The 27,668-nt window shown below is 38.0% G+C and overlaps 1 protein-coding gene across 1 annotated transcript in view; it reads right to left on the reverse strand.

Moving 5' to 3' along the window:
• Positions 1-952: 952 nt before the first annotated feature.
• Positions 953-27,668, reverse strand: part of PWP1 (PWP1 homolog, endonuclein) — a 28,489-nt gene continuing 1,773 nt past the window's right edge. Inside the window, exons 2-15 of the mRNA XM_077914748.1 lie at positions 26,168-26,226; positions 25,854-26,038; positions 23,186-23,271; positions 22,991-23,087; positions 19,322-19,432; positions 18,138-18,268; positions 17,465-17,526; positions 11,235-11,331; positions 10,530-10,591; positions 9,258-9,369; positions 6,471-6,561; positions 6,263-6,384; positions 5,286-5,391; positions 953-4,556 (exon numbers count right to left, since the gene is read on the reverse strand). Of these exons, the coding sequence (XP_077770874.1) occupies positions 4,447-4,556; positions 5,286-5,391; positions 6,263-6,384; positions 6,471-6,561; positions 9,258-9,369; positions 10,530-10,591; positions 11,235-11,331; positions 17,465-17,526; positions 18,138-18,268; positions 19,322-19,432; positions 22,991-23,087; positions 23,186-23,271; positions 25,854-26,038; positions 26,168-26,226 (1,431 nt within the window). The 3' untranslated portion in view covers positions 953-4,446. The remainder of the gene's footprint in view (positions 4,557-5,285; positions 5,392-6,262; positions 6,385-6,470; positions 6,562-9,257; positions 9,370-10,529; positions 10,592-11,234; positions 11,332-17,464; positions 17,527-18,137; positions 18,269-19,321; positions 19,433-22,990; positions 23,088-23,185; positions 23,272-25,853; positions 26,039-26,167; positions 26,227-27,668) is intronic.

A 27,668-nucleotide genomic window follows, 5' to 3' on the forward strand; every position in this document is an offset into this window, starting at 1 on the left:
GCAATTAAGATATGACATTGTCTTTTGCCTCAGGGGCAATCTTTGTGTTTCATATTCTTTTTTTTTATTGAGATATAATTGACATATAACATTATATTGGTTTCAGTTATATGACATTAAGATCAGATTTCTGTATATATTGTGAAATGCTCACAACTCTAGTTAATATCCATCTACATATATACTTACAAATTATTTTGTGATAAGAACTTTTACAATTTACTCTTAGCAACTTTCAAATACACAATATTATTATAGTTTCCATGCTGCACATTACGACCTCATGACTTGTAAGTGGAAGTTTGTACCTTGTGACCAACTTCACTCATTTTACCCAGCTGCTAGCCATCTGTTCTCTGTATCTATGAGCTCAGATTAACAAAAAAGACTGCACATATAAGTGAGATCATATGGTAATATCTTTCTGACTTATTTCACTCAGCATAATTTATGCCCTCCAGGTTCATCCACGTTGTTACATACAGCAAGATTTTCTTTTTTTATGGCTGAATATTCCACTGCACATAATTGTGTGTATACACACACACACTTTCTTTTCCATACATTGATGAAGATTTAGGTTGTTTCCCTGTCTTGGTTGTTATAAAGCTGCAATGAATATGGCAGTGGAGATACCTTTTTGAGTTTTTGTTTCCTTGGATAAATACCCAGAGGAAAAATTTCTAGGTCATATGGTAGTTGTATTTTTAATTTTTTGAAGACCCTCTATCCTGTTTTCCACAGTGGCTGCACCAGTCTAGTTTCTCACCAGTAGTTCACAATGGTTCCCTTTCTCAACTCGTTATTTCTTGTCTTTTGATAATAGCCATTCTAAGGAGTATGAGATCTTGAGTCACTGTGGTTTTGAGACATAGTTCCCTGATATTAGTGACATTAGGTGCATAACCATGCATCTTTTCATACTTCTGGCCATCTGTAGGTCTTTTAAGTATGTCTATTCAAGTATTCGCTCATTTTTTAATGTTTTTTTTTTTTTTTTGCTATTGAGTTGTAATCCTTTATTTTGAATATTAACCCTATTATCACATGATTTGCAAATATTGTCTCCCATTCTGTAAAGTTGCATTTTCATTTTGTTGGCTGCCTTCATTGTGCAGCCAACAAAATTATTTTGATGTTATCAAACTTATTTTTTGTATGTCCTTGCTTTTGTTGTCAGATCTAGAAAATCATTGCCAGAACCGTCAAGATGGTCACTTATGTTCTAGGAGTTTTATGGCTTTAGGTCTTATGGTCAGGCCTTAATCCATTTTGAGCTGGTTTTTATATATGGTGGAAGACAGTGGTCCAGTTTCATTCTTTTCCATGTAGCTATCCAGTTTAACCAACACCATTTATTGGAGACTGTCCTTTATCCATTGTATATTCTTGGTTCTGTTGTTGTAGGTTGCCCATGTATGCATGGGTTTCTCAGCTATTCTTTTTCATTTATCTGTGTCTTTTAATATGCCAGTACCATATTATTTTGATTACTATAGCTTTGCAACATAGTTTGAAATCAGAAAGCATGATGCCTCCATCTCTGTTGTTCTTTCTCAAGACTGCTTTGGCTAGCAGAGCCTGGCTGGCTTGGTGGAGCATGCAACTCTTGAACTTTGGGTTATGGGTTTGAGTCCCATGTGGCATGCAAAGATCATTTGAAAATCAAATCTTAAAAAAAAAAAAAAATTGATTTGCCTATTTGGGGCCTTTGTGGTTTTAGGGTTATTTCTGTGAAAATGCCATTGGAATTTAGATAGGGATTGCACTAAATCTGTAGATTGCTTTGGGCAGTGTGGGCATCCTAGCAATATTCTTCCATTCCAAGAGCATGTAAGGTCTTTTAACCTATTTATGTCTTCAATTTCTTTTTTTTTTAATATTTTATTTATTTATTCATGAGAGACTGAGAGAGGCAGAGGGAGAAGCAGTCTCCATGCAGGAAGCCCAATATGGGACTCAATCCTGGAACTCCAGGATCATGCCCCAAGCCAAAGGCAGATGCTCAACTGCTGAGCCACCCAGGTGCCCCTATGTCTTCGATTTCTTTCATCAGTGTCTTAAGTTTTTCAGTGTACAGGTCTTTCCCCTTCGGTTAAATTCTTTTGTTCTTTTCTCTGCAGATGTAAGTGGGATTAAGAAATTTCTCTGATAGTTCATTGTTAATGTACAGAAATACAACATATTTCTGCATATTGATTTTTGTACACTGGAGCCTTATTGAATTTTATTAGTTTTAAGTATTTTGGTGGAGTCTGACTTAGATGCTTTTTCTTTTCCCAAATCCGAATCACTCTGGTTAGGGCTTTCAATACTATGTTGGTTAAAAGTGGGGAGAATGGGCATTCTTGTTTCTGATGTTGAGGGAAAGCTTTCAGTTTTTCATTATGTTGGCTGTACACTTGTGATATATAGCCTTTATTATGTTGAGGTACATTCCTGCTAATCCTTGTTTTTATAATGGATGTTCAATTTTGTCAGATGTTTTTTCTGCATGTTAAGGTGACCTTATGATTTTTATCCTTATTTTGTTAATGACATGTATCATATATCAGGTAATGAGCCATCCTTGTATCCCTGGCATAAATCTCTCAGTTGGTTACAATGTATGATCCTTTTAATGCTGAATATGGTTAATATTTTGTAGAGGCTTTTTACACCTATGGCCATCAGGATACTGGCCTAGAATTTTCTTGTGGCGTCCATTTCTAGTTTAATACCAGGGTAATGCTGGCTTTATAAAACAAGTTTGAAGTATTCTCTCCTCTTCCATTTTTTGAAGAACTTGAGGACTAGTTAGGTATTATTCAAATGTTTGGTAGAATTCACCAATGAAGCTATCTGGTCCTTGACTTTTGGCAGGTTTATTTTTTTTCAATTTATTTTTATTTTTTGTTGTTGTTGGGAGGTTTTTGATGACTTGATTCAATCTCCTAATAATTGGTCCCTTCAGATTTTTTATTTCGTGATTGAGACTTGGTAATAGTATATTTTTAGGAATTTTCCATTTCCTCTAGTTGTCAGGTTTGTTGTACTCTGTTCATAGCAGTCTCTTATGATCCTCTATATTTTGGTGGTGTATCAATCATGACAATTTTTGTTTGATTTTGCATCTTTTTTCCTTAGTCTAAAGGTTTGTCAGTTTTCTTTTCAAAAAACCAGCTCTTGGATTCATTGATCTTTGATTCTTTTTAGTTTCTATTTCACATATTCCTACTCTGATCTTTATTTCCTTCCAACAACTTGGGTTTTGTTCCTTTCTTTGTAGTTCCTTGAGGTGTAAAATTAGGTTGAGAGCTCTCACTTCTTGATACAGACATTTAATGCAGTGAACTTCTCTTAGGACTGCTCTTGCTATATCCTTTCAGTTTTGGTATGTTGTATTTCCACTTGTCTCAATGTATATTTTCTCTTTTGATTTCTTCTTTGACCCACTGGCTGTTCAGTAGCATGTTATTTAATCTCCCATGTATTTGCAAATTTTCCAGTTTGCATCATGTAATTTTCTAGTATCATATCACTATGATCAAAAAAGACACCTGGTATTTCAATTTTCTGAAATTAAATTTTTTTTTTTTTGTGGTACATGTGATCTATCCTGGAGAATTTTCCATGTGTGCTTGAGAAGATGCATATTCTGTTGCTTTCAGAGGGAATTTCTGTATAGTTTCCATTAAGGCCAATGTTTCCATATTGATTTTCTGTCTGGTCTATTCACTGGTGAAAGTGGGATAGTAAAGTCCCCTACTGTTATTATATTGCTGTTTCTTCCTTTAGGTCTATTAACATTTGCTTTATATATTTAGGTACATATTTAGGTTTTCCTATAATATTTACGAAACTGACACCTTTATCATAATAATGTAATGCCTCTTTTTGTCTTTGATTACAATGAATATACCATGCTGGGGGGAAAGAGGCATTTAGTTACTGAACTTTACAAGTAGCACTGAGAACAATTCTAAAATCATGAACACTGATTGGAAAACAGTTAAGTCAGGAAAGAGCAATTCCTGGGGCACCTGCCCGTTTATGGTTACTGTGCCAATCATGGCAATATTGGCCAAATCACAGCCATTCTAGGCTTGAGTTTACCCATCTTTAAGATCAGAGATTTTCTTCTCCTAAAATTCCATAAATTATTACCTGTTTTGCAAACCTCTAGATTACCTATGACACATGGCATATTTAAGGAATTATTTTTTTAAAAAACTTCTTTATTATCCTCTTCAAGAAATGCAGTAGGATCCCTAAACACCAAACATTTAAAAGGCAAGCACAAAGACCAGCCCTATTTGTGTTGCCACCATAGCTGCAGAGGAATGTCTGGCAGTAGGAAATGAATTTAGTTTCTGTCATTACATGGCTCCAACTACACATGGATGTTTTTAGATCAGTTTTTTAAAACTGAGTTAAGGTAATAAACAGGAAATTTTATACTCCTCGTTAAGACTCCATTGGTGTGTCTGAGCTCCTGCTCCCAAAAGGGCCACTAATAGATGAACTTCTTGTATTGCCAAGAACAAGCCTCTCTCGTCTTCCAAATGCTTCATTTACTAAAACACAAATAAATAAGAAATTAACACCAGGAAATGAAGAACCTGTAATATAAAACACAGAGGTGTAGGAATGAACAGTACTGTTTTCTGTCCTACTGCGGACATTTTATGAAAATATACTTAACACTTTATAAAAGGGAAATGAAATAACCAACTAAGAAGTCCAAGTTAACATTCTGAATGAGGTTAATCACATTTTAAGTTGCTCTACCATTTAATTTTCTTTGCCTTGTCCTTGGTTTTATTTATCATGATAAAGTGACTATTTTTTCTTTCATTTTTCTCTGTCTCCTAACCAGCAGAGACCTTTTTTTGGATTTAGAACCTTTTTTCTACATGGAAGATTCAGGAATCAGTGAAGCTATGTCCTCTACCCCAAGGTAATAAACAGCCAGGTTCCTCTGAAGGGAGGGGAGTGGTCCCCCAGAAAGTTGGATTTTGTAAGAATATTGAGAAAAGGCAGATTATTTACACTGGGAAGGGGAGGGCTGTTCTTTGAGACCACATAATATTTCCCTCCAGCTTTCCCATAAATTCAAATTTTGTCATAAATATTTTTTAAATGGTGTACATTTAAACTGTGAAGACAAATTTGTGAACATGAGCAACTCCATATTACATGTGATCCTATTTCCCAAGCGGAGGACATTACAGTATGAACAATAGATCTAACTTATTCAAGCCACACATTTTTCTTGTTTAGAAAAAGGAAAGTAAGATTCTTACCTGATGAGACCGTGCTTATATCCCAGACCCGAAGCCCTTCTTTCTGACCTCCAAAGGCGTAAATAAATGGCAAATCGGGGCAACAGGAAGAACAGAACAGAACTCCCTAGAAGAAAAAACGGAAGGTCAGTGCTTTCAGTCCTTCCAGAAATTCTTGCTCCTATACACGAACTTATCTGAATCCGCTCACTCAGAACCAGCTCATCAGTATCTCTTTTTAACAAGCTTGTAAAGTAGTTCAGAGTCCAAGTGGCAAGACGAAGCCACAAGTTCAGCATGATGGCCGTTCTGCAAGGATGTGTGTACTCTGACTACTCAGGTCTCTAATCTGCTCAGTATTCCCAGAAACTTTTATTTTCCCTTTTAAGCAATGATGTTACTACAGGTCACCATTAAGTAATTTTTAAAATTATTTTTTAAATTTCTAAATTTTTTAATGCTTATTACTAGGTACACGAAAAAGTATCAAAATCACTAAGATAATCACCATTTATGTTTCAGGATAAGATATTCTAGATTTAAATATAAACATTTAAGCATTTAAATATAAGCATGGGATAGTACTATATAACTGTGTCTGTAACTTACTTTCCCCACAAATATTTGTACATACAAACAGATGTGCAGTGTTCTACATCTGCAATTATATTATCTCAGTGCCTGGCATATAGTAGGTGCTCAATAACTATTTGCTAAATGAATTCACGTTTAAAAAAGAAAACCATCGTTATTCTGCTTGAGTCCTAGAAAATCCTCTTGCCCACCCTTCTTACCAAACAACTGTTAATGTTAATCATGTCAGTTGGGAAAGGAATCAGACAGTCACTGATTTTCCTCTAAAACTGTCCTAAGTCATAAACCTCCCATCAAATTTGACTAAGCTCAAGATGAACTTCAACAAATATTCCTAGGGAAAGACGTCAATATAGGTCAGAAACAGAAAAAAGCAGAAAAGAAAGGTGCCCAGAGATTCTTACCATTTTCATGTCCCTAGAGTGAACCAGACTTGGCCTGTCTCCTAATATGTCCCAGATCTTCACATATTTGTCAGCTGATGCTGTCACAAGACAACCCTTGATTTGACTACTTAGATCAAGACCTAAAAGAAGATAAGATTAGTTGTGACTCTGAAATATAGACTTAATTCATCATAAGTTAATAAAATGAAAGACTATTTGTGCTCACCAGAGATTTCATCATTGTGTGCATTAAGTGTAAAAATTGGCTTATCTGAACGTGCATCCAAGTTATATACAAAGCCATCATCTGTACTAGCCTGGAAAGAGTAAAAAGGGGCAAGATCATGCTACATGGCAATATCATTTAGCAATGGGTAAGCAGTATAAATTATAGTGAAAACCAGCTATTTACCTGAGGAGCTTATTAAAAAATACTGTGAAAGGGCAGCCCTGGTGGTGCAGCGGTTTAGCACCACCTGCAGCCCAGGGTGTGATCCTGGAGACCCGGGATCGAGTCCCGAGTCAGGGTCCCTGCATGGAGCCTGCTTCTCCCTCTGCCTATGTCTCTGCCCCCCCCCTTCTCTGTTTCTTATGAATAAATAAATAAAACATCTTAAAAAAAAATACTGTGAAAAATTTACTTATGTATAAGCAGCATCTGTTCCTGCATGGACTAATTCAGCTAGTAGGTCTACTGTGCAGTAGGTGTGAGGATGAAGCTCTGGTTATGGTGTGGACAAGTGTTAGCGATGTGTAAGCATAAGTCAGATTCAAAGGAACGGAGGCCTGGAAGCACAGCCACTTAAGGTATAGGCTGAGCAGGAGCTCACAGAAGAATCAAAGAGAGGGCCTAACAAAGGAGGTCAGGGAAGCCAAGGAAACAGTGCTTCTGACGAAAGTGATGGATAGTGTCAACATTTTGGCAGAAAGGTTTAATCAGATAAGAGGCAGATCACAGTGGGTTGTTACACTTCTAAGAAAGGGGAGGAAAGAAGGAACCATGAGACAGACCTAGTCAAGGATGAGACACTTGAGCCTGTATGTAGATTGGGGGCAATAGCCATTACTGGAAACAGGGAAGGAGAAAAGGACAAGTGATACAGTCTTGGCAGGTGGGCTGTGTGAGGGAACACAAACAAAAGAAGACAAGGTCTCATCCTGGGGAGCCTGGAGGGAAGGGGTAAGCCATTTTATTGTAACTTTTCATTTTCCTAAATATTTTTGATTTAGTACCAATGAAAACTTGTTAGCAAAGAGCCGCAGGAAATGGGTGTGTTTGAGTGTTGAGAGACAACATATGACACAACATTCAAATACAGCTGGGACTTCACTCCTAATCATCATAAAATGGAACTTGGCTTCAGGCCAACAGCGCAGCACCCCTGAACACAGAGATGAGATTAAGTGTGTTCAGAATCATTGCTTCAGGAACCTTATTAAAACTGTCCACAGGGCAGCCCCGGTGGCTCAGAGGTTTAGCCCACTTTCAGCCCAAGGGGTGATCCTGGGGTCCCAGGATCGAGTCCCACGTCGGGCTCCCTGCATGGAGCCTGCTTCTCCCTCTGCCTGTTGTCTCTGCCTCTCTCTCTGTCTCTCATGAATAAATAAATATTAAAAAAAAAAAACCTGTCCACATATCTTAAGAAAGCTGTTTTGCCTTCATTCATAAAGCACTATATATTTTACTTTAGGAAAATTAGGAGGGATCCCTGGGTGGCGCAGCGGTTTGGCGCCTGCCTTTGGCCCAGGGCGCGATCCTGGAGACCCGGGATCGAATCCCACGTCAGGCTCCCGGTGCATGGAGCCTGCTTCTCCCTCTGCCTGTGTCTCTGCGTGCCTTTCTCTCTGTGACTATCATAAATAAATAAAAAAAAAAAAATTTAAAAAAAAAAAAAAAAAAAAAAAGGAAAATTAGGAAGTTCATGGATGTATCATAATTTCTTTAATCTTCTTTTTTTTAAATATTTTTTTTAATTTTTATTTATTTATGATAGTCGGGGGGGGGTGGGGGGGGAGAGAGAGAGAGTCAGAGTCACAGGCAGAGGGAGAAGCAGGCTCCATGCACCGGGAGCCCGATGTGGGATTCGATCCTGGGTCTCCAGGATCGTGCCCTGGGCCAAAGGCAGGCGCCAAACTGCTGCGCCACCCAGGGATCCCAATTTCTTTAATCTTCTGAATGAAAGTTGGGATTTTATTTCTCCATGGATTGAAATGTCTGTGGAATCTTTGAATGCTATATAGAAAACTGTTATCCTACATATATTAAGGCTAGTTATAGAAAGAACTTACACTTTTTTCCTATTTGGGAGACTGCTTTTTTTTTTTTTAAAGATTTTATTTATTTATTCATGAGAGACACTGAGAGAGAAAGAGGCAGAGACACAGGCAGAGGGAGAAACAGGCTCCATGCAGGGAGCCTGACGCAGGACTCGATCCCCGGTCTCCAGGATCGCACTCTAGACTGAAGGCGGCACTAAACCGCTGAGCCACCGGGGCTGCCCCGAGACTGCTATATTAATCAAATAGGCTAGCATTCTCATTACTGGAGCTCCATTTAATTTAAATAAAAGAATATCTTCTTGGATGAACTTAACCATTAAAAAACACAGATTAACCATGCTTAAGATTTCAAAGAAACACATTAGTAATACAATCAAAATCAGAATTAAAATGTGGCTGAAAATGGCTGGAAATTAGCAAAATCATGGTGACTATTTGTGGCCGATCCACTGTTGTTAAAACAATTTTTTTTAAGCCCTAAAATCTAACTATTTTACAACGTTAGTACAGAAAAAGCAGGGCACCTGGCTGGCTCAGTTGGCAGAGCACGTGACTCTTGACCTCAGTGTTGGAGTTCAAGGCCCATGTTGTGTGTGGAGCCTACTCAAAAAAAACCCCAAAACCCAAAAAAATAAACACAACAGAAAAAAGCTCTTCAGAGACTCTCTCTACAATGGAATTAATGTCAGTCATTAGCAACCTAGATAAGCAAAACAGTAGTATGCAGTCTTACCAAAAAATGACAAGGTGAAAAGTGATTCCAAGTCACTCTCTCAATCTGCCCACTGAATCGCCACATTCGATGGCTTTCATCTGGACTTCGGCAGTCATACAAAGCCACTGACCTGGACACAGGCAAAGTTACAGTTTTAAGAGTTCAACTTTATACATTTTATGTTTGTTTATAATGAAATGGTAATAAAACAACATTGTGAACTCAAGATCCAATTATTTAAAGCTTGTTTTAAGGTTCTAAAATAAAGTAGAAAAGAGGAGTTGATTTTCACTAACCGGTGGACTCCGGTTCTGTCACCTGAAGGCACTGGTGGCCTCTTGATTTAGTAGCAGGCTTGACTGTATCCAGGCTGAGCCCTCCACTTACACAATGAATCTTATTTCCAAAAGACCGGGACAACTTCAAATTTCCCTGTTCCTAGCAGTGCTCAGAGCCAGATAATCCATGTCTTAGCCAAATTTACTCTCTACAAGCAGCTTACTGTGTTGGGGGAGCCAATGGATAGACGTTTATAATCTGAATGAATCCCAACTAAAAATATAAACCTATCACTCTTCAAAAGAATAAGGAATCAAAATAAAGTCTGCAAGTTGGTTTCTGCTTCTACTCTCTCCCACCTTCAGACCTAATCTGTAAAAACATGCACACATGTGACTGGAAAACCCCTGTGATGGACTGTCAGGGGTCTAATTCTTCACCTCTCCCTATATCCACACCACATCAGTAATGTAGGAATTCTTCCATAAAGGCAGTTTGTTTTCTACTCCGTATTACCTGTTTCAGCTAAGAAAGTAAGAAAGAGTGTACTAGTTCTGAGCCTAGGTCTCAAGAGGCCTTGGTATCTCCGCTTCTGACCTCATCATGAGAACATGGGTGGGCTAGCCCACTGCTCCTATGAGGATGTGAAACACAAGAGAGCCAAATCTCCAAAGGCCCACCAAAACAAGCCAAGATAAGCAGACCTACCAGTTGAATCTAGCTTAAATTAGCTCAGTCTTGCAGTGGCATAAGAAATGTCCCTGAATTTTGAGATACCTATTTCAAAGCAATGGCTAACTCATATGCCCTCTAGGAATCAAAGTAGTTGCTAGTTAGGAACTACATTATTATGACAGAACCACATTCTCTTGCAGACTGAAAGGACCAAAGTTGAAAGGGAAAAGTTTTACTAGAAATTTAAACAGTAATATATTGTATCTGAGCATCGTGATACTTTTTCTGAATTACAGGATAAAAACAGCAGCAATAATTCTTGCAGTGTTTTCTTACTTATCATAGGATCCAGAAATCAGAGTCTGTGCTTCAAATGGATGAAACTGCAGAGTCTGGACCTAACCAGAAAAGACATAAATGAACAGAACTATGTTTGTTTGGTTTTGATAAAACTGCTTAGTAAGAGAACCAATTTCGTGGTATTTGTATACAATTTTCCCTTTGAAACTTAGCACTATTTAAAGAAACAAATGTACTACATAATCAAAAGGACAACACACTTTCAAAGGGGACCCTTATAATGCAGGATTTCTCAAGTCGTGTTTGGCAGAATATTTACATCCCTCAAATGTTAAATATATTGAGAACAAAAAAGGAAGCAGTCAAACTTATCTGGGCAACTCAACACTCTCTGGAAGTCCCACCGTGTACACCAGCTCACTGGGTCCCTGAGTTTGGCAGTAACAGGTCTGTTACATTCTTTAACTTCATCTGGTGACTGGTACCTGTCTCTTTATAGAGTCTCTGTAAACATGCTACAAAGTACTCATGTTTTTAGTCACTTCATTTTTCTGTCTCCACATTTGCTTTCTAAGATGGGTAGTTCTAACTATCATACAGGGCTCTGTGAGGATGCAATAAGAGAGCATGTCAAAGCACTTTGTAATTCATAAAAAACCATATATAAATGTTTGGAATTATTGATAGCCAACATTTGTCCCATATTTTTTAGAATCCCTTTTATCCACTCAATCACCATACCTTGTCTGTGTGTACGGCAAGGCTAGCTGCGGGTTTCCCCAAGGACATATCCCACAGAATTACAGTGTTGTCAGCTGATGCACTTGCCAGCACATTTCTAAGAAAGGGAGAAGACAAATCAGGTAATCGTTTTTAAAGTCAATAGCACTAAATATAAATCCCATTTTCAATAACATCAAATGGAATAAAATATTAAAGAATAAATTTAACAAAAGCATTCAAGATTTACATATTGAAAACTATAAAAGCCTGAGAAAGAGTATCTGAATGACAGAAAGACGTCCCCTGTTCATGGACTAGAAGACCTAATTAAAAAAAAAAAAAAGGATTATTTTAAGTAATCTCTACACCCAAAGTAGGGCTCAAACTCAAGATCAAGAGTTACATGCTCCACCAACTGAGCCAACCAGGTGCTCTGACTTGATGTTAAGACAGAAATACTACAATTTATAGACTAATCTATAGATTCAATCAATACCTTTCAAAAATCCCTGCAGACTTTTTATTTTCTTTTTGGAGAGAATGGACAAGCTGGTTTTAAAATCCATATGGAGGGGCACCTGAATGGCTGATGGTTGAGTATCTGACTCTTGGTTTCGGCTCAGGTCATGATCTCATGGGTCATGGGATTAAGCCCCGTATCAGGTTCTGTGCTTGGTGTGAGTCTGCTTGAGATTCATTCTTCCTCTCTCTCTCTGCCCCACCCACCTATGCACACACTCTCTAAAATAAATAAGTAAGTAAGTCTTTTAAAAAATTCACATAGAAATACAATGGACTCAGAATAGCCAAAATAATCTTGGAAAAGAGAGCAAAGTTGAAAAGTTCACAGTCTGGATTTCAAAACTGACTGAAAAGCAACAATAATCCTAACAATGTGGTACTGGCTTAAGGATAGCCATACAGGTTAACAGAATAGAATACAGAATAAACCTGAAAATTTATGGTCATTCGTTTCTGACAAGAATGTTAAGATTATCCACTGTTCAATGGGGAAAAGAAGGATTTTTTCAACAAATGGTTCAGGGATAACTGGGCATCCTCTTGCAAAAGAGTGAAGTTAGACCTCTATCTCATACTACCTCAAAATAAAACATGTTATTACTAACAGAAGAGCTAAAACTATTAAACTCTCAGAAGAAAACAGGTATAAATCTTCATGACCCTGGGTTAGGCAATGGTGTCTTAGGTATGACACGAAAAGCCTAAGAACCAAAAGATGTAAATGAATTAGATATCATCAACATGAAAAACTTTTGTGTTGCAAATGAGATCATCAAGAAAGCGAAAAGACAATTCACAGTATGGGAGAAAATTATTTGTAAATCATGTATCTGATAAAGGACTTGATTCTAGAATATATAAAGAACTTTCAACTAAAGAATAAAAAAACAACCCAGTTAGAATATGGGGAAGGAATATGAATGGATATTTCTCTAAAGAAGATCTATAAATAGCCAATGAGCATGGGAGAAGTTGTTCATTAGGAAAGTGAAAACATGGGATACCACTTAATACTCATAGGACGCCTATAATGAAAAAGATGAACAAAAACAAGTGCTAGCAAAACAGAAAAATTAGCTACCTTGCTGGTGTGAACGGAAATGGTACAGACACTACCATATGACCCTAGCAATGACACCCTTATATATCCTAGAAAATGAAAACACAGACCTGTGTAAAAATCTGTTCACGAATGTTAACAGTAGCATTATTCATAATAGGCAAAAACAAACACAAACCAAATGTCTATTAACTGGTGAATGGATACACAATATGTGGTGTATCTGTTCAAGGGAATATTATTCAGCACTAAAAAGGAACGATGTACTAATAAATGGACCTTGAAAACATTATTCAAAGTGACAGAATCCAGACACAGAAGGCCACATGTCCAGATAGATCCACAGCCAGAAAGATGATTACTGGTTGCCAAGGGCTGGAAGGACAGAAGAATGAGTGACTGTTTATGGGTTGCGTTTTGAATTGATGAAAATGTTATGGAATTAGAAAGTAGGGAGTTGTGCAATTTTGGGAATATACCCCAAGTCACTGAATTATATACTTTAAGGAGTGAATTTTATGATATGTGGTATGTGAACTTATAGCTCAACCTTTTTCAATTAAAAAAGGGCATTAATTACCATTAATAGGAAAAATCAATATGCCTACCTCTTAGGGATCAAGTGCTAATAATGTCATTCTATAAGAGAATACAGGCTTTAAAGCCTAGGAAACCTGAAATGGGCTCCTGGTACTGTCGTTTATTAGCTGTCGGTCTTAAAAGTAAGTCACACTCCCTTGCCTGCCAGTGAGAATGTTACAGCCAGCTTTAAAAAGTACGTGGCTGAGTGACTAGACTATAGCAGGCCCTTGATAAATGTTAGTTGCCTGCCTTTCCTCCTTGTAAAAATACAAATATTCATGAAATTGAAAGCTCATTCTTCAAGATGTAGTTTGAAAGGCCTGGAACAGAAGTCATTAGTGATAGTAGTATCTGTCCAGAAAACTAATATGCTGTTAAAATGTTGATGGGTTCATTTTTAAATACTATTTCCTCAAGAAATACTTCCATTACACAAACTGCTTTCAGTTTTATAACTCACGATTTCAGTGACACAGGTAGGGTCTCTTAAGAGGATCATGTATATTCAGATCATGTTACCTTTTTTCTACTCCATGAATTTCAAACTTCTACCATTCAGTCCCATGAACAAGTCATTAATATTTAAAGTCCTTGGCATGTCACAGATTCAATGTTATGTAAATTCCCAATATTTTATTTGTATTCAATGCTTGCCAACAGCAAAAAGTTAAAATTTCACGGTACTTTTTTAATCTTAGTCTTTGCCCAAACATCTGAGATTCCTTTCACATTAAAATTCTTGTTTCAAGAGGCTTACAAATAAATTACCACTCTCCCCTCTAAACTCCCGAACACTACACCCCAAGAAGAGCGCTACAATGACAGGATGAATGAACAGAGTACATGCATTTGGTTACTGGCAGCATTTTACTAGAAACCAAGGTCCTCAACTAGCAACAACAACTTGTTACTCTTCACATGATCCCAAACTCTATGCACCAGGATATGTATGGAGAATATTTAAAAGCATTCTGTACGAAGAGAGGGGAAAGGAGAACCAAGGTCTAAAATAAGACAAAGTGGAAGAGTTAAGGAACAAAGATACATGTGGCACTGCAGTCAAGATGTGAGTGCAGCTGGGGTGGGACAGGGGTATAGGTGCTAGCAGTGTCTAAATGGAGCCAGGGGATTGTGGCTGGGGAAAGGCACTGCTGAGAGGCTGTTCTCTCAGAACACACTTTCAGTTATTCAAATCAATAGCTGCTATATAAGAATTTAATACATATATAATTACTGTGACAGTTCAGATTTGTCAACGAGTGGATTCCCAAAAGCATGACACACTCACAGTCGGCCTCTTATTTATCTGCCCATTACAATAGTCAGGAACAGACCCAATTCAGACAAAATCTGGGGAAGCTTTAAAAACAAACCACCACAACAGATTCTTGGGCCCTTGCTCCAGATATGACTCAATCTTGAGGGGATTAGAGCCCAGGAACTTGTACTTTATTTTTTAAGTTTTATTTACTCATGAAAGAGAGAGAGAGACAGACAGAGACTGGTGCAGAGACACAGGCAGAGGGAGAAGCAGGCTCCCTGTGGGGAGCCCAATGCAGGACTTGATCCTGGATCCTGGGATCAGGACCTGAGGTGAAGGCTGACGCTCAACCGCCAAGCCATCCAGGCATCCTTGTACTTTACTTTTTAAAAAAGATTTTGTTTTTTTTAAGTAATCTCTACACCCCACATGGGACTTGAACTCACAACCTCGAGATCAAGAGTTGCATGCTATACTGATTCAGCCAGCCAGGTGCCCCAGGACTTGTACTTTAAAGAGTTACCCAGAAGATTCTGACTTGCAGGTAAGTTTGGGAAATACCAACATAATCTATTATCTTAGGTCCATTTCATCAAATGGTTTTTTTTTTTTTTAAGATTTATTTTTGTAAGTAATCTCTACACCCAACCTGGGGCTTGAACTGAGATCAAGAATCACATACTCTACCAAATGAGCCAGCCAGGTGCCCCTCACCAAATGATTAACTCCGAAGACGTATGAACACAAACAAAAAGACAGGATATCCCTAGGTAAGCCAGCACTCTGGGATCCGTTTAAGAATGCTCATAATTACAAAGTATCCTGTTAAACAGAACTGCTAAGAAAATGTGCCTTGGGCAATCCAGTTCGTTCTCATTCTTCAAGTAAACTAAGTTAATGCTCACCTCCCTTGCCTCAGTAGCCCCTCAAACCAGTTATGCTGTTAGGAAAATGGCCTTTTGGGGGTCCCTGGGTGGCACAGCGGTTTGGTGCCTGCCTTTGGCCCAGGGCGCGATCCTGGAGACCCGGGATCGAATCCCACGTCGGGCTTCTGGTGCATGGAGCCTGCTTCTCCCTCTGCCTATGTCTCTGCCTCTCTCTCTCTCTCTATCATAAATAAATAAAAATTAAAAAAAAATTTAAAAAAAAAAGGAAAATGGCCTTTTGGACTAATTGTTGTTTAAGGATCAGGATAAAGAATATATGGATGACACATGCAAAACAATGAAGTGGGGATCCCTGGGTGGCGCAGCGGTTTGGCGCCTGCCTTTGGCCCAGGGCGCGATCCTGGAGACCCGGGATCGAATCCCACATCGGGCTCCCGGTGCATGGAGCCTGCTTCTCCCTCTGCCTGTATCTCTGCCTCTCTCTCTCTCTCTCTGATGACTATCATAAATAAATAAAAAATTAAAAAAAAAAAAAAAAACAATGAAGTGGAACTCTTATGCTGCATATAAAAATTAACTCAAAATGGATCAAATACCTAAACCTAAGAGTTAAGACTGTAAAACTATTAAGGGAAAAACTTTATGACAAGGATTTGGCAATCATTTCTTGGATTTAACACTAAATGCACAGGCAACAAAAGTAAAAATAAACTGACTACATCAAAATTAAAAACTTCTGTGCATCAAAGGACACTATCAAAAGAGCTAAAGGTGATCCACTAAATGGGGGAAAATATTTGCAAACTGTGTATCTGATGAGAAGTTATATCTGGAATATACAAAGAACTACAACTCAATGAAAAACCAAAGAATTCAATTCAAAACAGGGCAAAGGATTTTTTATTTTATTTTATTTTTTTTTTAGGGCAAAGGATTTAAATAGACAGTTCTCCAAAGATATACACAAACGGGCCACAGGCACCTGAAAAGTGCTCCTCAAAATGGTAAACACAGACCTGCCATGGGAGCCAGCAATTTAACTTTTGGGGATAAACGCAAAAGAACTGAAAACTGGACTTAAAAACCGGTATTTGAACATCCATGTGCATAATGGCAGCACTGCTCACACAGCCAAGAGGTGGAAGCAACCCAAGTATTCATCGACAGATGGATAAACAAAATGTGGGCTAACTGAACAGTGGAATGTCATTCAGCCTTAAAAAGGAAGGAAATCTTGTCGCATGCTGCAGCATGGATGAGCTTGTGCTAATTGAAATAAGCCAGTGACAAAGGGCAGATATTCTATATGATTCTACCTATATGAGGTAACTGGAAGAGTGGATTCACAGAGACACAAAATAGAGTGGTGGTTACTAGGGCCGGGCCTGAGGGTGGCAAGAATGAAGAGTTATTGTTTACTGGGCACATAGCTTCAGTTTTGGAAGATGACAAAAGTTCTGGAATTGGATGGTGATGATGGTTGCACAGTAATGTCCACTGAACTCTATAGCTAAAACACAGTTAAAATGGTAACTATTATGTATATTTTACCACAGTTAAGTCAATTAAAAAAATGTGGATGAGATTTTGTGCAAACTAAATAAACCGAGAGAAAAATCTTCCATGAAAAGAAGTACAATTCAGCACCACTGGCACTGCAGTACAGTTTTATCCTAGTGGTGCTGGGAGGGCACTTGGTCACCAAATATGTAACGAGCCCAAGCTCCTACCAAGCCTCAAGCTGGCAGGTGATGTAGGGGCTGCACAGATACAGAGAGCAGAGCTCCTGCCTTAAGTGCCATATACCGTGGGAAAGGGAAATAAGACATGGACACAGAGACCCCCAAAGCACAACACAGAGAGACAGGTGTAGGCATGAGGAAAGATGACAGTGGTTATAGTCTCTAACAATCCTCCAAATGTTGTTTCTTTTTACCTGATCAGCTTATTCCAAGAAAGGTCCAGGACAGCATCGGTATGCCCCTCTGCTGAGGAACTCTGTAATAATTGTTTAATTATTTTTTGTATTAAAGTGCTCCCTATAATTGATATGTTAATTTGAAAGATTCTTTAAATCTTAAAGGCTACTGTTTGATCTTAAGCAAACGTGCTTGAAGACCTAAAGAAAGAAATACTTTGTCTTCCTGTTACTTTAGAGATCCATGATAAATACTTTTTACAGAAAAGAAACTATAATAGTTCTTAATCTAGGTGGTACAGTTCTATAAATACCAATCCCCACCCCCAAAGTTAAGTTTTAAAAGCTACAGGAATTAATACATAGATATTTAGAATTCAACATACTAAAGGCTACAGAGAAATTTTTCAAAAATTCAAACCAGCATATTAGTGTGAATAGTTACTATATATCAAAAAAGATCATAACCTGAGAGTAAATTATTTTGTGTCAAGGATGAATAATTGACGAATGGAAGTTCTGTGCAATCAGAGATCAATTTTTCCTTGGAAGGACCTTTTGAAACTAGAAACTACAGTAATTTTATAACTATCTGTCCTGTTCCACTCAAGTATCTAAATGAAAAAATCTATGTTCTCCATCCCATCAGTAAACTTGTCATTAGAGTTTAAGTAATTATTAACTTGATTACCTTCTTTCCTTTCTTTTTCTTCTTTTTTGATAGCTTACTTCCAAGTGTGAAGACTGGCTCTAAAGAGTCTACTATATCAAGGTCCCACACTTCAATAACAGGGGTCATATTTCCCACAGCAATATAATTTCCTACAGGAGGAAATGAATATTTGATTTAAAAAACTTCTAATGAAAAATACTGCACTGTAGACCGAGTAATGGCTTAGCGTACTTTCTCTCAAACTTTCATATGCATGTGTTATCACTTGAATATTGTTAAAATGCACAGTTTCAGGAGGTCTTGAGTAGGCCCCTACATATGCATTTCCAACCAGTTCCCAGGTGATGCCAATATGGTGCAGCTGACTCTTGAACCATAATGTGAATAACAAGGGCACAGTCTCTTGGCCCTAGGTCCCTACTTAGGTCCTGAGAACAAAATCTGTCTCTACCGGGCAGCCCCCGTAGCGCAGCGGTTTAGCGCTGCTAAGCCTGGGGTGTGATCCTGGAGACCCGGGATCGAGTCCCACTTCAGGCTCCCTGCATGGAGCCTGCTTCTCCCTCTGCCTGTGTCTCTGCCTCTCTCTCTCTCTCTCTCTCTCTCTGTGTCTCTATGAATAAATTAAAAATCTTAAAAAAAAAAAAAACCTAAAAAAAAAAAAATCTGTCTCTTTCAAGACCTTCACCAGTGTCTTGAAAATGCGGATTTACTCAGACCAAGAATGTGAATAAGCATGGCAAACGAGGCATTAAGGTAGGAGTATTATCAGATTTTACTTTTATTAACAAGTAGGATGGAGCAACTAGTAGTGTGCAGCTGTAGCCAAAAATATTAACATGAGAACCTACTTTCCACTTCATTTTGGTTTTACCTGATGCTGAGCAAGGTTATGCCACTGAACTCTCCAGACACATGATGCTAGTTTATGCTGGGTTTTATGATAACTTCACATAGTTTTGCAACCCCTAATGCTGTCAGCCTCCTGTCTACAGCAGAGTAGCTAACCTCTTTATCTGAAGTCTGGAGATATACAGACTCAAAACAATTAAGTGATTGTGTTTTAAGAACTATGTAACTTTATAAAATAATTTCATAAAAAAATCAACAATTCTGAAAACATTCATATAGAATATATAACTTATGTGGCTAGGAGTAACAGAAAGGACTAGGAACCACTGAGTAATCTTAGCTTTTCTAATTACCTGTAGAATCATCTGGGCTAGGATCAAAATTCAGCCATTCCACACTCAGAGGATACGCAGACAGTAGTATATCATGATGCACATAAAAAGAATCTTCTTCCTGATTATAAACTGAAAAAATAAGAACGAGACTTTATTGAGTCAGAATAAGATATCACATCCCACTGAAAAGGACATACTCTCCCTGTTAAGCCTACTGGAGCCCATGTGCTTCAAGTGAGACACATTTGATGGCATGGAAAGGAGCCTCTAAAGTCGTTACTGCTAGGCAAAAATTCTGCAGATCTCATCCATTCCTGGTGTGTCCAAGGGAACAAGAACAGTGACAAGAGAACTAACGGTTGCCTGAACACTCTACCTGCATGTGCACTGGCTATCTCTTGGTCCACCCACTACAGAAAACAAGTGTTTACAGAAGCTCTACAGAGAGTACTTTATTATTATCTTTTAAAGGTCTATCTGGCTACAAGAATAAACAAATAAAAAACAACACTGGAGAGAGATAACTTATATTTAGAAATCTAAATGCTTGTCAGAAATTACTTCTTTAATATTTAAAGATCAACAATGTAAATAAAGCTCTTGAGAACATTCTTTTGGAATATGACAACTAAAAGTATCGGCTCTGGGCAGCCTGGGTGGCTCAGTGGTTTAGCGCCGCTTTCAGCCCAGGGCATGATGCTGGAGACCCGGGATCGAGTCCCACGTCAGGCTCCCTGCATGTTGCCGGCTTCTCCCTCTGCCTGTGTCTGTGCCTCTCTCTCTGTGTCTCTCATGAATAAATAAATAAAATCTTAAAAAACAAACAAAAAAAAGAATTGGCTCTTTATCCTTCAGAGTTATAATATCAAGGAGCAAAAATACTGTTAAAATCAATGACTAAGAAATCTTTAAAAAATCATATAATGGAATACTGATAAAACAGAGCCTAAATAATCAGAAGCTCCCCCCAAATATGCTTTTTATTAGAAGGAAGCAATCTTAAGAGAGGCTACAGATATTTAAAGAAATTCCTCAGACCACTTTCTAGATATGTCTTCTGAGACAAAAGAAATAAATACTGATTTATTTATATATATTATATATTACATATATTATATATGTTATATATATTATTTATTTATTATATATTATATATTATTTATATTATTTATTATTATTTTTATTAAATAAAAATAAACTACTGGGACTACATCAAAATAAAAAACATCTGAACAGAGAAGGAAACAATCAACAAAAACCTACAGAATGGGAGAAAGAATTTGCAAATGTCATATCTGATGAAGGGTTAGTATTCAAAATATATAAAGAACATATAAAACTCAACACCAAAAACCAAATAATCCAATTTAAAAATGGGTGGAAGACATGAATAGACATTTTTCCAAAGAAGACATACAGATGGCCAATAGATGGAATGATGCTCATCCTCACTGTTCAATCAGGGAAATATAAAACAAAACTACAATGAGATACCACCTCACATCTCTTAGAATGGCTAAAATCAACACAAGAAACAACAGATGGTGGCAAGGATGTGGAGAAAGAGGAACACTCTTGCACAGCTGGTGGGAATGCAAACCCATGCAGCCACTCTGGAAAACAGTATGGAGGTTCCTCAGATAAGTTAAAAATAGAACTACCCTAACTATCCAGCATTGTACTACTAGGTCTTTACCTAAAGAATACAAAAATACCAATACAAAGGGGTACATGCACCCCAATGTTTACAGCAGCAGTATCTACAATAACCAAATTATGGAAGAGCCCAAATGTCCACCAATTGATGGATAAAGAGGTGAAATATATACATATACACAATGGAATATTTCTCAGCCATAAAAAATAAAATCTTGCCGCTTGCAACGATGTGGATGGAGCTAGAGAACATGCTAAACGAAATAAGCCAGAGAAAGACAAATGCCATAGTTTCATTCATATGTGGAATTTAAGAAACAAGCAACAGGAAAAAAAAAAAAAGAGAGAGGCAAACCAAAAAACAGACTCTTAACTATAGAGAACTGATGGTTACCAGAATATAAGTGGGTGGAGGGATGGGTAAAATAGGGGATGGGAATTAAGGAGTACACTTGCTGTGATAAGCACCAGACAATGTATGGAGGTGTTAGATCACTATATTGTACACCCGAAACTAGTATTACATTGTATTATTAACCAACTGGTATTTAAATAAAAACTTTAAAAAAAGTTTCCTCAGACCTCTACATCTGGGTTAGATCCTAGATCAGCAAATTCCATGTCATGTTCTATCATATCACTTTACATATGCATATTCAAAATGATTAAGCCTAGGGTCCTGCAAGAACCTCAACTATGGTTAATGTACTCATCTTACATTTTAGATAAAAAATGATGATGATGCTTTAGAAGAATCTTCTTTTAACTTCTTAAACCCCTAATACTCAGTAAATTCAAAGGAATGGCTGCAGTAAGCTCTCACAGGAACATGTGTGTAAAAATCAATGGCAAACTGGAACAGAGTTGTCAATTTTCTGAAATTAGAACTGGTTTCTAAAAAATTTCCCATGGTTTTCATTTGAAATGTGTAAAAATGCTCAAAGATCATTAGAAGACTAACTTCACACTGAAGTATCTGTTATTTAAAGCCTTTTCATTTTAAAAATAGATCCACAACGGCCCTGGATTAAAATGGCCTAATCTACAGGCTTCCTGAAGGAAGCCTTAAAAAATGTAGAGTTCCAGAAATCCAAGCTACAAAATGGAGTGACAAAGTAACCTAAAAAATGTCAAAGAACATTAACCATAATTTTAATTTTTGAGCTATGCAACTGTATTTCCTATAATAAAGGGCCTTAGCCTAATATCTGTAAAGCTTCAAATTTTAAAGACAAATGACTAGTAGATTGTTGCGGAAGGACAGACATGTCTGAGGATGCACGCAGGAGAAGGGGCAAGAAAAACAAAAGGGGAAATCTAGAGGCAGAATACTGTAGACATCTTGACGGTCTAGATTTTTTTTAGAAAAGTTCATTCAATTAATGTTTGTTGACTCAGTAAACAGCAACATTAAACATATCTGATTTAAAAATCCAAATGAAAAAGAAATACTCCAGTGTCTACTTTAGAGTCAAAGCATTCACCTCTGGTGGTGGTGCGAATATTCCTTGAACTGGGAAAGACAACCAGAGGAATGGAAGCCTCTGCATTGAATTTTGTGAAGAAACAAATGGGAAATACCTGAAATGACTCTGTGGAAAAAAGCAGAATAAAAACCTGTCTATTGTGTATAATCTTTGCCACATAAAGAAAAAGTACCCAGAAAAGACACTGGAGTAAAAAGCACGTGCAACAAGTTATGTTGGAGTAAAAGGACTGTAATTGTTTCCTGTATTTTTATATGGCTTTACTTCTAGGTTTTTCTCCAATGGGGGGAGAGGGAGAGTGAAAAATTGGCAAAAATCTTCAAATAAAAGACTAAAAACCCCCATTAGCACCTTTTGGGAGACCTATATCCATAAATAAAGTCAGGTACCAAAGCAACAACCAGGATACCTATAGACTGTATATAATTAACCACTTAACTTAATGAGATCCAGCAGGATCTGGTACCTGAAAATTCACAACAGTAACTATTTGTGATTATTTTCATCTTAGAGAACCTTTCCATAAGGGCTGGTCCCCACTTACCGTGCACCTCTAAATTGCACTGGTCTTGTTCAGCTCTGCCACACACTATGAGATTGTCGCTGGGCTTGATCAAGAAATCTTCACGTTCATATTGTTCCTAAGTGGAGAGAACAAGTCATTAACCAGAAGCAGATACTTGGTAAGGTTTTCCAAACACTTAAGAAGCATAATTAGAAAAGCCACACAAACATTTACCGTATCTTTTAGAGTAACATAAGGATCTTGATCATTACTTCCATAGACTGTAAGACCCAAGAGAGATTCACCAAGAGTTTCAGTATCTGTAAGAATTCATAAATTGAAATGACATGTTATTTCAACAAAAGCATTTTCCTAAGGTATCCCATCTTTAGACTTAGCTCCAACTGTCTATTTCATAACTAACTGGATCATCCATAGTCAGAAAATACTGAATAAACAACAGGAATTTAAAAGCCATTTATAGGGGCACCTGGGTGGCACAGTCAGTTACATGTCTTTACTCTTGGTTTCAGTGTAGGCCATGATCTTAGGGTCTGAGATCAAGCTCCACACTCCTCTCTCTCTCAAATAAATAAGTAAACCTTACAAAAAATTAAATAGAAGCCATTTACATTCGACCTCAGAATGCATACTTGATAGTTTTGGTATTCACAATGTTCTAATAAAGGATTTAAACTGTAAAGCTCTTAGAAAAATATTAGCTCTCTGCTCAGATTCTCTAACTTGCTCCTTGTAGTCATTATCAAAAGTATAGTCATGGGGCGCCTGAGTGGCTCAGTTGGCTAAACACCTAACTCTTGATTTTGGCTCAGGTCATGATCTCAGAGTTGTGAGATCAAGCCCCGTTTTGGGCTCTGTGCTGGGCTTGGAGCCTGCAAAGATTCTCTCTTTCTCCCTCTCCCTCCATGGCCCCCACCCCAAGTATAGTTATTATTGAAGTCATTATTAAAAGGAGGTAAAATTACCCTGAAACACTGGAATTGACACAGAATAAGGGTTGTCTGGTCAAATAAAAAATGATGGGTTTCACAAAGTTAAATGGGTTTATTACAAGATTTCTCAGAACTGCTGATATGTTAATTTGCTGTATGACTCTGAAAAAGGTACTATTATGCCTTTTTCACTAAACTTTTCTCAAATTGGATTTCTCTTACAGCATATCTGCAAGGGTGACCTAGAGGAGACCCCAAATAACAAACTCAGGGAAAGAAATATATTCTAATTGTTAGGGAAGCTACTTTAAGGAGGCAGGACTAATTGGTCAGAGATGGGAATTTCAACTGGATAAGAGTGAGCCAATAATCCACACAGTGTAGGATATTAATGAGCAGTTTTCTTTTTAAAGATTTTATTTATTTGTGAGAGTGAGAGAATATGAGCAAGAGAGCAGGAGGAGAGGGAAAGGGACAAGCAGACTTCCCACTGAACGGGGAGTCTGACGTGGGGGTCAATCCCAGGACCCTGAGGTCATGACCTGAGCTGAAGTCAGATGCTTAACTGACTGAGCCACCCAGGTGCCCCAAGCAGCAGTTTCTGAATGCCATTTCTCCAGGCAGGGTTAACTTTTCCTTTCTTTGTGTTCCCATGACACTCTGTCATAGCAGGACTAGGACTCAACCTAGTCCTAAGTTTAGGGGTACACAACCCAGAGTCCAATGGAAAAAACTATTCTCTGCATCTAATGAAATGTACTGCAACAGTAAAGGCTTTAGAGCAAGAGAATGTTCAATCCTCAGCTCCCCTGTTCACCAGCTGTGTGGCAGTCATTTCATCTTTGTAAGCCTCTCTTTTCTCTATAAAATGGGGGTAATAACTTCTCTCTCATTATTGCAAAGAGACAGGACCTACAGATTAAAAAACATTTTTTTTTCATTAGGGTATAGTTGAAACATATTAGATTCATGCGTACAACATAACAATTTACCATCTCTTATAGATCATTCCATGCTCACAAGTGTAGCAACCATCTGTCACCATACAATGCTGTGTATATATTTTTTGACTATATTCCCTCTGCTGTACCTTTCATCCCCATGACTTACTCATTCCATAACTGGAAGCCTGTATCTCCCACTCGCCCCCCCTTCACCCATTTTGTTCATCCCTCAACCTGAGTTACAGGTCATATCCACTACATGCAATAAAATATACTGCTTTTTCAAATCTTAGTTTAGTGGGTTAGCTGATTTTCTAAACCAGTTTAGGAAACATGCTATCTGCCCTAGTCTTGAGCCAGATTACTTAACTGGCATAAAGGACAACAAAAGCTCAGAGTAAAGCTCTGGGACACTAGAGGCATGATCTAATACAAATACACTGAGCTTGTGATTAGAAACCAGAAGTGGGGGGATCCCTGGGTGGCTCAGCGGTTTAGCGCCTGCCTTTGGCCCAGGGCGCGATCCTGGAGTCCCGGGATCGAGTCCCACATCGGGCTCCCGGCATGGAGCTTGCTTCTCCCTCTGCCTGTGACACACTCTGCCTCTCTCTCTCTCACTCTATGTCTATCATAAAGAAAGAAAGAAAAAGAAAGAAAGAAAGAAAGAAAGAAAGAAAGAAAGAAAGAAAGAAAGAAAGGAAAGAAAGAAAGAAAGAAAGAAAGAAAGAAAGAAAGAAAGAAAAAAGAAAAGAAAAGAAAAGAAAAGAAACGAAACGAAACCAGAAGTGGGGGATCCCTGGGTGGCTCAGCGGTTTGGCGCCTGCCTTTGGCTTGGGGTGCGATCCTGGAGTCCTGGGATCAAGTCCTGCGTCGGGCTCCCGGCATGTAGCCTGCTTGTCCCTCTGCTTCTGTCTCTGCCTCTCTCTCTCTATCATAAATAAGTACATAAATCTTTAAAAAAGAAAAAAAAAAAAAACAAAAAAACAGAAGTGAGTGAATTCTAACCTGGGTCGCCTTCCTCATCATATTTATCTAAGTCGTACTCAGCCAGCTCATCATCATCCAGCGTCCTGTCGTCCTCTGGGTCACCATCTTCCAGGGGCTCCCTTGGTCGTGCCTGGGTACGTGCACTCTGCATGCCATCTTCTGAAGGATCACCTGTCTCCTCTTCATCACTGCCACCTTCTTCTCTATGCCAAGAAACAAAAAAGATAAATCACCCAAATGGTACTGATCAATAATAGGACCACCCTGTCATCACTGTTTAAAATTTAATTTCATCTGGACTTGACTTTAGACATCAGCAATCTTAAACTTACTGTAATTTTTCCTTTGCTTCAGCAATGAGACGTTTTACTTCTTCTTTACTAAGCTCTACCTATAAGAGAGCAAACATTTCATTACAATACAGTTAAGGAAATCATTATAAATCTCAAAACGTTTGCAAACTAATATAAAATATAACTTCAAAAGACATAAAAAAAATCAAACTTCAATCTAGACTCTCTAAATTTACTGTAAACGGAGTTTTTACCATCCCTTTTAAAAAAATCCCCTTAAAGGGCCGCCCCGATGGCACAGCCGTTTAGTGCTGCCTGCAGCCCAGAGTGTGATCCTGGAGACCCAGGATCGAGTCCCACATCGGGCTCCCTGCATGGAGCCTGCTTCTCCCTCTGCCTGTGTCTATGCATCTCTCTCTCTGTGTGTGTGTCTCTCATGAATAAACAAGTGAAATCTTTTTTTAAAAAAATCCTCTTAAAAAAAAAAAAAAAAGCATCCTCAGTCTACTTCCCAGACTTTTTGAAAAAGACTAACTTTTTAAACTGGCTTCTAGGATAGTCCATCTCATTTTCATTCAATTATTCTGATTTCTTCTTGGCTACTTCTCATTTTCCTTATGGGTACTCCTAAACAAACCATCCTTCCTTGGTCCCCTGCTTCTTCCCAGTTTTCACTGCCAATTATTCACTCATTACACTGTCACTTCCTCACAAAGCACATTCATTCTGAAGACTAAAACTATCACCTCTGAACTGATTATCCCAAACTCACCCTTCTCTAGTCTCATACCTAATTCCACCTAATTTTCCACCTAATTTTCCTTCTCTCTCTCTTTTTTTTTTGAAGATTTATTTGAAAGAGAGTAAGCAGGGGGTAAGGGCAGAGGGAAAGGGAGAGAGACTCTCAAGCACACTCTGTGCTAGGCTGGGAGCCTGATGCAGGACTCAATCTCACGACCCTGCAATCATGATGTGAGTCAAACTCAAGAGTCCGATGCTTAACCAACTGAGCCATCCAGTTCCATCTTCCCAGCTACCTTTATGAATCTACTTGAAGATCCTGTTCAAAAGGATCATTGGAATCATTCTCTTTACTTCAAAGCTGACATTCCTTTGCCTAATCAATGCTTCAATACCTTTTAAAACAATCCCTGCTAACCTCTAAGATCCTTGAAGACAAAAATCAACCTGTCATTGTGTTTACACACATAGTTCAGTGTTCAGCCCATGGTAGGGATGCTTGATGATGATAGGTGATGAATCAGTCACTCAGTTTGCACTAAACCACCTCTAGTGATACAGAAATTCTCTTGAGGGATGACATTCATTGTTCCAACAGTTAAGGGCTTTTAAGTTTAATTAAAAGATATTTCTTTTTATTTTTAAAGATACTTTCCTAATTACTCTCATTGATCCCAGTTTTGCTGGGATTTTGTAGAATAAACTCAGTATCTTCTTCCTATTTTGACTTTGTAGAATAAACTCAGACTCTTTAAGCAGCGGTTGCCAAATTTTTCTGCAATCAGAATCATGGGGGAAC

Source organism: Canis aureus, chromosome 11, assembly GCF_053574225.1.
Source record: "Canis aureus isolate CA01 chromosome 11, VMU_Caureus_v.1.0, whole genome shotgun sequence".
In the NCBI taxonomy this organism is placed as follows: Eukaryota; Metazoa; Chordata; class Mammalia; order Carnivora; family Canidae; genus Canis; species Canis aureus.